This window comes from Pteropus vampyrus, unplaced genomic scaffold (assembly GCF_000151845.1).
Source record: "Pteropus vampyrus isolate Shadow unplaced genomic scaffold, Pvam_2.0 Scaffold23, whole genome shotgun sequence".
NCBI lineage: Eukaryota > Metazoa > Chordata > Mammalia > Chiroptera > Pteropodidae > Pteropus > Pteropus vampyrus.
Genome location: NW_011888804.1, coordinates 137,262 through 147,017, shown reverse-complemented (window position 1 = coordinate 147,017; position 9,756 = coordinate 137,262). Strand labels below are relative to the sequence as shown.

The following is a 9,756-nucleotide window of genomic DNA, read 5'->3' as shown; positions in this document are numbered from 1 at the left end:
GACAACCCGTGGGACATGTGACCTTGGTTTAAGTGGCATGGGTGAGACGAAGAATCCCAGAGAGCCACTGGGAACACCTGTGTCTTCAGATGAAGGCGGAGCACTCATCAGGTACGCTGACCTTAAGCCGACCTTAGCACCGTGATACTACGTAAACGCCTCGCATTCTCTGCAGCATCTTACAGCCTGCCTGCTGGCACACGATCCAGATCTAACGAGCTTGCTGGTTTACTGCAGCTATCAATTAAGACGTGGGACGCTACCCAGTTCAGGTTTATGAATGGGACTCATTCTTCAGTCTGGAAACCCTGCTCCCAACCAACCCTGGGAGTGGCTGAGGAAGAGTATTGGTGTTCGGGGAAGCCAGGCACTTACCCAACAGCAGCATCCAGGACCACTGTGACAGGGACGTTGAGGTGGCAGAGGGCTTTGGCCATTTTCTTACTGAAAATGACATTTGAGAACATTAGGGAAAATTGGAGAAAGTGCCCTAGTGGTGTATCATGAGTCACTTAACTGACAGTGATAAATCATGTTAGCCTGAAACTCAGTTAATGGATTAAGGACCGATCCCAAACTCTGGATGAAGGAAACAAGAATTTGGGTTTTTTAGGAGGAAGTATGTGTTTCAGGAAAACTATATACTCTTGGGGATTCTGGGTAAGATGCAAATTCAGAAGAAAAAATTTTTATTTCATTATCTGCTGGATAGTTCCCTGGTAAGAATCTTTGAATTGACACAATCTCTTGCGGTCCCCCGATTTAACAACTAAATAAACCCCCTAGGTCCTGTACTGTGGCCCTCCGCACATGCACAATGGTTTTTCATCCAGGGGTGGGGACAGACACAGTCACAGGCAATACTGACTGGTCAGGGGACATGTTCTGGCTCCTCTTACAGTGGATCCTAATCCTCAGTTTGGTCTTTAAAAATGACTGCTGGGCACATAATCAAAGAGAGAGATACTTGCCCTGATATGTCAGGCTGTGACTCTGTGATGTACACACTGAAACGCTTCTTGGCCGCCACAGCTGCTTCCAAGACCCTGAGGACCACTCTGGAGTAGGCGTGAGTTAATATTCTCTGTGAACCGAGACAGCGCCGTCAAAGGGGCGAGCTTCCCACGGTCACCCATACCCTGGGCCCCGCTGATGCATGTGTCTGGGACCCTAGAGCTTTTCTGCATGCTTTCTCACAGATCAACTATGATCAGGAGAAAAGACCGTTGATGGTACTCTGAGTTTAAGACCATATACCAGTCGTAAAGGATTTCTGCCGGAGGGATTTATTACGGGGCCCCTCTCCCGACAGCAGGTACAGAAGTGGTACCCATGTGGTGGACAAGAGCCTCCGTTAGGTTGGGTTTTCTATTTCTAAGACATGGGTTGCACACCTGGGCCTACAGGTACCAGGCAGGGAGCATAATAAATGCAGTGGGCTGGGCAGGGCCAGCAGCGAAGTGGAAAGGCTGAGTTCCAGCTGTTGTCACATAGTCCCACTGTTGCCAGATCGTCTGATTTTTCTACAGGAGCCAAAAATCCAGTGTTTCAATATTGGTTAACTGACTTTTAAGAATCTATAAACAGTGTTTGCGTTAAGTGCAAGCCACTCGTGGGCTGGGGACAGTTTGCAGACACTTACACGTAACCTCACCTCTGTTGTGCAGAATGGAGCACAGGGGACCCCACAACTCAAGATGGGTGGACACAAGTCCATATCTCCTTTCTGGGCCTCATCTGAGAGCTTCTAGAAATGCAGATTCTCAGGACCCACCCCAGACCTACTGAATCAGAACCTGCATTTAACAAGATCCCCAGGTGGTTCATCTGTGTGTTCGAATTTAAGCAGCTTTGCTCTCAGTTTAGTTTAAATCAGCACCAATGCAGGTGGGTGTCACACATTAAACGACACTAGAGCCAGTGAAACCCACGGAATAGCGATGGCACGGAAGGAGGACGCCTCTGTGACAGCGGCCATAATCTTGCTTCCACTCGGCTAAAAATACCTTTGTCTGCAACCGGCTTTTGAACAAGTTCCACTCACACCTATTATTATGTCATTTATTTAATAACATACTTCAAAGGTTGGGAAGAGGGTAATAAAACAGGACAAGATTTCAGAGTCGAAATGCAAGTAAATCATTTTCTGGTCAGTGCAGGCTTAGACGGCAGAAAGGGACGCTGGTGGGAGAGACGTCAGAGCGTTTTATTGCCCCTGCGCTGGGACACTGACTTGACTTGCAGCTCCTGTCTTTCCTGACTTACAAACACTTGGCAGCTCTGCACCTCTGTAACAGCATTTGAAAGGCAGTGAAAAAAAAAAAATCCGAGTCCAGTGTTAACCTTCAGCAGGAAGGCAGACAGTATTAACCAGTGACAAGAGCTGTTCTGTCTTGATTTAATTCAGATTAATTTAGTACATATCCAATAATGAAAATACTCCTTTAGTGAAAGATCTTAATAAATCAAGACTCATTCGTGCCATCCTAGTGTTTTTTTCTGCCCGTTTGAAATGACAACCATCTGTAATAATAACATGAATGTTTATACAGTGCTTGCTGTGTGCCAGGCGCAGTGCAGAGTCCACGCACACCAGCTCACTAATCCTCACAGCGAGTCAATGAGGTATGTGCTGTTGTCACCCTGAGTAACCTGCAGCGCAGAGAGGTTAAGGGACTTGTCCAAGGTTACACAGCAAGCTAAGTAGCAAAGGTGGGATTTTACCCCAGGAGTCCAACTCCAAAGTCCTCACTCCCAGTCACCACGCATGAGGTCTACTCACCGCCCCGTCTTTGATGAAAGTATGGCACAGATCTGCAATTTTATTTCTCGACAGTGATATTCTCCGGAGGAAAAGCTCTCCCCGCTCGATCATGATCTTCTTACATTTGGAGTAATCCTAGGAGGAAAGAGCAGAATGAGGGGAAGGGGACGATTCTGGTAGAGAGAACACTTGCAGTGCAAACGGACTCGGGAGGGGGACGCGAGGGCGGGGGCGCTTACGGAGTACTCAAGGGAGGCGAGGCTGATGAAGCGCAGGAAGAGCTCCCCGCCCGAGGACACGGCCACCGAGGAGTCCACGCCACAAAGGGTTTCTATGGCGCTGGTGAGATTCGCTCTCAGGCCCTGGATTGTCTCCCCTGCATTGATCACACGAGGAATGTGATATTCATTTTAGTATCACTCCCTGGGTGGGTCTGCCATTCATTCATTCATTCATTCATTCATTCAACCAAGATTTACTGGGTGCATATTGTATGCCAGCCACTATTCTAGATGCCAGATACATCGGTGATCACGACAGGCAGAGTCCCTGCTCTGATTGGAACGCCCTTTCTAGTGAAAGAGGCAGGCAATAAACATGCCAAGAAGTAAGCAAGTTAATTATAGATTGTAATAAGGACAAAAAGAGCAGGATGAGGAGGAAGGCGAAGCTACATTAAAGTTAGCAGGGGTGGCTTTGTGAAGTACGGGCTGTTTAAACTGAAACTTAAGTAAGAAAGGATCAACCGCAGAAAGATCCAGTAGGAAAGGTTTCAGGAGCAGACTCTAACAATGCAAAGGCCCTGAGACAGAAGCAGGCTTGGTATGAGCAACGAAGAGAGGCTGGCAGGGCTGAAGCACTGCTCAGCTCGGGACAGCAGGGAAGGAAATTAAGTAGCACTGGCAGATGAGAGATGAGGTCTGCGAAGCGCTTCGGTGAGGCTTAGGTGTTTGGATGTTATTGAAAGTACAGTGGGGAGACAGTAGAGGTTGTCCTAGATACACACGTCTCTAGTCCAGCCCTTCGTTTAAAAAAAAAGCTTTATTATTTTGCTTATACGAGATGTCATGCTATACTCAGATGCTTACATTTGGAATGCCTGAATGATGATAATACCAGAATTTATTCTGGAATGTTCTCTGTAGCATCTGCACATAATCTGGCACAAGACGGAAGCTCAGTAACAGCTGTAAAGCTGAACTATTGCTATAATTTAAGCTTCATGGTCAACTTGATATAAGTTGGCCACTCAGTTCAACGTATATTTCTTTTATGAAAAGGAATCCATTTAATGGTAACTTTAGGACTCTCTCCAGGTTAAAAGAAAGACTGAAATTAAGAAGCTGGCCTTAGGGAGACATTACTTTACACAGGCACGCATATACCTGTCATATCCACACTTCTGATAGTTACTAGAAGACTTTCCCAGGGCGCAGTGTGTTCGAGGATGGCCCTCTTTACCTTTGTCTCGCTTCAAGAACTCCAGTAAAGTCCGAATGGCAGCCACTGCTGAGGCCGTGTCAGGATCTTCTTTCATCTGAGACTTAAAGTATTCGATTAACTCTGGGGAGAGAGGAAAAAGTGATTCATCAAATTTATTTATCAGGATGTAAGGCCAGAGAGCTTGTTAATAATTGTTGATTTTAAGAAGCAACATAATTTGAAAACTGCCTTTTCGCGGTGTTTGGCTTTCAGGGGAATGATAAATGTTGATAAGAATAGAGATGACAGCTACTAAATGATACTGAAAGGTTATTCTTCCTTATCCTTGACCCTAAGTTCTGAGAGAATCCCAGAGTTAACCACCTCATCAATTTCTCCTGTACCCTTGCAGACGGTCTATGATAAGTCAAGGCTATTAACATACAGACTTATTTACTGTATGGAGAGGTCCACCGCCCTTTATTTAACACGAAAGTCTGCCCTTGTATTTTACTTAATAAAACACTCGATAAACACACTAGATGAGCACGTCAAACACGCTTTATTTTCTGATTCCAGTACCAGATCCAACAGGACAGGGGGTCTTATTCTTACTCCAAGAAAGACTGCGAAGACCTGCACACTTCGTCCAAAGTCTCACTTCTTTGGACAAGGGCGCTGCAAAGAAGCGCCTGGGGATACTCTCAGGGCCCGTTCCCTGGATACACGAGCGAAAGGGATTCGCTGTAACTAGAGGAGCCACATCCAACCGAGCAGCCAGAGCTTGGAAAGTGACCTCTCCCTGCGCGGCTCCGCTTTAGTCCCAGCAGGCCCATTCCGCCTCGACTTACCTTTGTTGTCCATGGTGCCCTCCGGACAGCGGAGCCCGAGGGGCCCGGAGACGCCCGCGCTGCCTGGAGAAGTCCCGCGATTGCGCGGGCTACGAGCTACAGAGACTGACAGCGTGCGGCGCGGCGCCGCACTCCACTTCCGGCGCGCTGGGGGCGGGGCCGTGGGTACGGCGCGGGGTCTGGGTCAAACCTCCTCGCGCGTCATTCGGTGGCGCCGGAAGTCGGACTGCGCCGCCTCCGGGATGCTCGCCTGACTGCTGCTGGCTCTGCGCTGAGGGACCCCCGCCGCCATGGTCTCGGACGGTGAGGATCGCGCGTGTCGGGCCCCGGGCCCCGGGCCCCGGGCCCCGGGCCCCGGGGCTGGTCGGACCAGGCCCGGCGAAACGGAGGATGTGTTTTGGGCTGGGTGGAACCTGTCTGGTCTTCAGAGGAGTAGCGAATGTATTTATTCATTTATTCAGTAAATATTTTTGAATCACCTCCCGTGTGCGGGTCGTTATCTATTGTATGCGCTGGGAAACAGCGGAGAACATGACAGGCCCTCGTGGAGGTTCTTGTGGGTGGGACAGACAATAGCCAAGTAAATAAAAATTTCGAAGGGGGACAGGAGCTATGAAAACGACATGATGGGCTGATGTGGTAGTTTGTGATTAAATAAGAGTTGGTCGCGGAGGAGCTTCTTTAGATTGTTGTCCAAGGAAGACCGGCGATATCGAAACTGAGATGAGCGACTGTGTAAAGGCCCTGTGGCAAACTGAGCCACTACTTAAAAATGAGAAGACAGAAATGGGGAACCTGGGGGTTCCTGGAGGAAGGGGGCGAGACTTTTATTCATACATTATACTGGCAGTTATAGAGCCTGACGTCTTAAAGGACGAAAAAAGAGGCCAAGTGGGTGGAGCACGATGAGATAGGGAGGTGAGATCAGAGAGCTAGCCAGGTGCAGGGCCCTTGTGGGCCATGATAAAGAGCTTGAGCTTTCTAAGTGCAATACGAAGGCATTTTAGGGTTTTAAGCAAGGAAGCGTTATGATCTGACTTACAGTTTTAAAGGTCATTTTGGCTGTTGTGTGGAAAATGGACTGTAGGGAGCAAGAATAGAAACAGGTCCTTTCAGATGCCGTAACAATTGTCCACACTTTCTTTATTTGTTTTCATCCATACTGCAACCCTGTGAGGGAGGCAGACCTGGCAAAGCCCCCTGTCTACAAATGAGGAGGCAGAGACCCAAAGAAGGGATTCACAAGGACCTTGCATGTATACGGATAGACACTTTTCATGTCTTTTTATCAGGCTGCTTGATAGTAGCAAGGAATGGAAGGCCCGAGAATTGTGGGATGGGGCCTGATGGAGAATAAGGCCAAAGCCTTAAGGAATCGTGGGTAGGGGTGTGAGGGCCTATGGGAGACACAGTTTTTAAGTGCTTCTGTGCTAGGCACTTTGTTGTGTGATTAACATGTGTTATTTCATCCCAGAATTAGCAGAAATTCTCATTCTTTAAGGAGTCCATGGCCTAGCGGGCCGCATTGGGTAGAGATCAGAAACACAGCTAACTGTCACATGAGGTAGTGAGCACTGTCCTTAGAAGAAAGTCAATACTGTGGGTGGTCAGGACGAGGCGTGGGGCTTTGAGAAGTCACAGCCTTTACAGTCAGGCGGATCTATCTTCAGAGCAGGACATGCGACTTAGAGCAGATTACTTTCATTTGCAAAATACCATATTTCATCTAATCTAAAACTATTGATTACGAAATGTGCTTTCATTTAATATACAACTAAGAAAAAAAATGCTGCCAATCTTAGTCGTAAGACACCCTCTTGAATTTAGCACCTGTTAAATGTAAAAAAAGGGGGTATATCTTGTAACTGATGAAAGGTGACAATAATGTGTCCCTCTCTGGGCATTTGGCAGCGTGGAATGGGATCATGGGGTTCTTTACTTCAGGCCTGATGCAGAGGGGGCTGATGTTCCTGCTCTCTCCTGAGGCGGGGAGCTAGGACCTGTCGGAAGACCCGGGGAGGGCTTTTGAAAGAAAGAGGTGGCGCCGGTTTGGAGCCTTGAAGAGTAAATAGTATTTGGGTATGTAAACCAGTCGAAGATGGGGTGGGGATTGTCCTGATACGGGAGACAGGAGACTGTAAGGAAGGCATCGGGGCAGGAAACACATCACTGCCTTTTGCTCTTAAATGAGCATCCTGAGTTTTTCATGACAGCACGTGTTTATGGGTTTGTTTATCTGTTACCTCAGTTAGAATGTGGGCTCTTTGAGAGCTTGGACGTGGGATCCCCTACGCCTGACGCTGGTACTTGGTGTAAATGTTGCGTGAACTAATGTGTTAGCCCATTTAGTTGTATTTGTGTTTGGAGAGTAGCCTAATTCTTTCCATAGTAAAGTATCCTTTACATAGGAATTGTTTTTTCTCTTTGTTTTTCACCTTTTTGAAATGGTTCCTAATCACAACACCTTGCTGCTCGGTGATACGATGGACTCGGGACCAGAGCAGTTCCTGCGTTCCCTTTAAACCCCCTCGCCCACAATTCTGCTGCTCGTGGTTCTTAACTACTCGTTAATCAGCGTCTTTTGTCGTTGACCAGGCATTTAAACTGCCGATATCCTTGGGTTCATTTAATAGATATTTATTGCGCGTCCTCTGTGGCTAGGTGGTGTGCCAGGAGCAGAGGATAAGCAGTAGCAAAGCAGACAAAAATCACGGAGCTTACATCCTAGTGATGAAAGGCGCAGTGGGACAGAAAGCAGGCAAGCGCTTGCTGAGGACCCACAGAGCTTTAAACCTTTCAAAGAACTTGGCCTTCTGTTAATCTCATGACTATAGCATCATCACCATGTAAAGGCTTATAGTGCCTGTCTGGATTTAATTTACAGATGGAGAGTGTTAGCTTTGATTCACTTTCATGAGGCTAATGTTTTTTATTTTCGTTAATATTTTCAGAAGATGAGTTGAACCTTCTAGTCATCATTGTTGATACCAACCCAATTTGGTGGGGAAAGCAAGCATTGAAAGAATCTCAGGTAAGATCGCTCAATGAGGCCTTTGGATAATTCTGGTTAAACTGAGTATATGTTTATGTTACTTTTTAAAAAACAGCCTCAGTAAGATATAATTTACATACCATAAAATTTACCCATCATAACGTACAATTCAATGATTTTTTAGTGAAAACCACAATAAAGTTGTGTAACCACCACGATTCTGTTTTAGAACTTTTATATCACCCCAAAAAGTTCCTGCATGCCTGTTTATAGTCGCTGCTTCCACCCCCTGCCTAGTTGCAGTAACCACTGATCTACTTTCTACCTCTGTATCGCCATTTCTGGATATTTCATATATTGATTTCATGCAATATGTTTTTTTTTTTTTTTAAAAAAACCTCTTTTGAAATATTTTATTTAGAAATAATTATAAACTCACAGGAAATTATAAAAAATGGTACAGAGGTCCCGTGCGCCCTCGCCCTGGCTTCCCCCAGTGATAACATCTCCTATGACTTGTGTGCAGTCGTGAAACCAGGAAGTTGACATCAGTACGCTCTCGAGACCTTACTCAGGTCAGCAGCCGTCTTACGTCGCTAGTTTGTGCACGTGTAGTCCGCGTGGTCTCGCCGTCACCGCAGTCGGATACAGAACTGTTCCATCACGCACAGGCGTTCCGGCTTTGTGTTCCCTTTATAGTTGTGACACTTTTATAGTCCCTGGTCCCGGTTCGCTTACGTCTTCTGTGAAAAGTTTTACGCTTAAGTCTATAATCGATTTTGAGTTCCTTTTTAATGAGCTGTAAGGTTTAGGATGAGGCTCGTTTTTGTTTTTGTTTTTTTTTTGCCAACGGGTATCCAGTGGCTGCCGCCCCGGTTTTGAAGATTAGCCTTTCTCCGTGGAATTGCTTATGCAGCTCTGCCAAAAATCAGTTGGGCACACGTGTGGCTTTATTTCTGGGCCCTCTGTCTGTACCATTCATCTGTGTGTCTTTCCCTCCACCGGTACCACATGGTTTTGTTACTGTAGCTATATAATACTTGAACTTCGGTAGGCTGATTCTTCCCGCTTTATTCTTCTTTTTCAAAATTGTTTCAAACCATTTCAGTTCCATAACCTTTCCATATAAATTATAGAACGTACTTATCTGCCTACAAAAAGATGTTGCTGGGATTTTGATAGGAATTGTGGTAAACCTGTGTATCCATTTGAGGAGAATCGACAACTGTGCTGTCTTCCATCCACAAATACAGTATATCTCTCCATTTATTTAGATCTTCGATTACTTTCATCAGCATTTTATAGTTTTTACTAGACAAGTCCTATTCACGTTATGTAGATTTATACCTAAATATTCTCTTTTTTAGCAATTGTAAATGAGTATTGTGTTTTTGGTATGGTTTCCACGTGTTTGATATCAGTATGTAGAAATATGATTGATTTTTGTGCATCGGTCCTGTATCCTGAATGTATCCTGAGACTTTGCTGAACTCACTTATTAGTTCTAACAGTGTTTTTGTAGCTTCCTTGGGATTTTCGACATGGACAAGTTATATCATCTGCAAGCAGGCACAGTTTTATTTTTTTCTTTCCAGTGCATATACCTTTTATTTTCTTGTCTTGCTCTATCGTACTGATTAGGACTTCCATTACAGTGCTGAGTAAGAGTGGTGAGAGCAGGCATCCTTGTTCCCGATCTTGGGGAAAAGCATTCTGTCTTCATCGTT

At 45.9% G+C, this 9,756-nt stretch overlaps 2 protein-coding genes across 3 annotated transcripts in view; one reads left to right on the top strand and one right to left on the bottom strand.

Annotated features, from left to right (window-relative positions):
• Positions 1-5,197, bottom strand: part of EIF2B1 (eukaryotic translation initiation factor 2B subunit alpha) — a 10,018-nt gene extending 4,821 nt beyond the window's left edge. The window contains exons 1-6 of the mRNA XM_011355707.2: positions 5,038-5,197; positions 4,226-4,327; positions 3,004-3,140; positions 2,783-2,899; positions 972-1,084; positions 376-444 (exon numbers count right to left, since the gene is read on the bottom strand). Of these exons, the coding sequence (XP_011354009.1) occupies positions 376-444; positions 972-1,084; positions 2,783-2,899; positions 3,004-3,140; positions 4,226-4,327; positions 5,038-5,050 (551 nt within the window). The 5' untranslated portion in view covers positions 5,051-5,197. The remainder of the gene's footprint in view (positions 1-375; positions 445-971; positions 1,085-2,782; positions 2,900-3,003; positions 3,141-4,225; positions 4,328-5,037) is intronic.
• Positions 5,198-5,230: 33 nt separating this feature from the next.
• The window catches only part of GTF2H3 (general transcription factor IIH subunit 3), a 16,952-nt gene continuing 12,426 nt past the window's right edge, over positions 5,231-9,756 (top strand). Inside the window, exons 1-2 of one of the 2 annotated variants that reach the window (XM_011355705.2) lie at positions 5,231-5,340; positions 7,989-8,068. In XM_011355705.2, the coding sequence (XP_011354007.1) occupies positions 5,328-5,340; positions 7,989-8,068 (93 nt within the window). In that variant the 5' untranslated portion in view covers positions 5,231-5,327. Of the gene's footprint in view, positions 5,341-5,456; positions 5,479-7,988; positions 8,069-9,756 lie in introns of those variants that run through there. The other variant, XM_011355706.2, reaches the window with a different exon arrangement.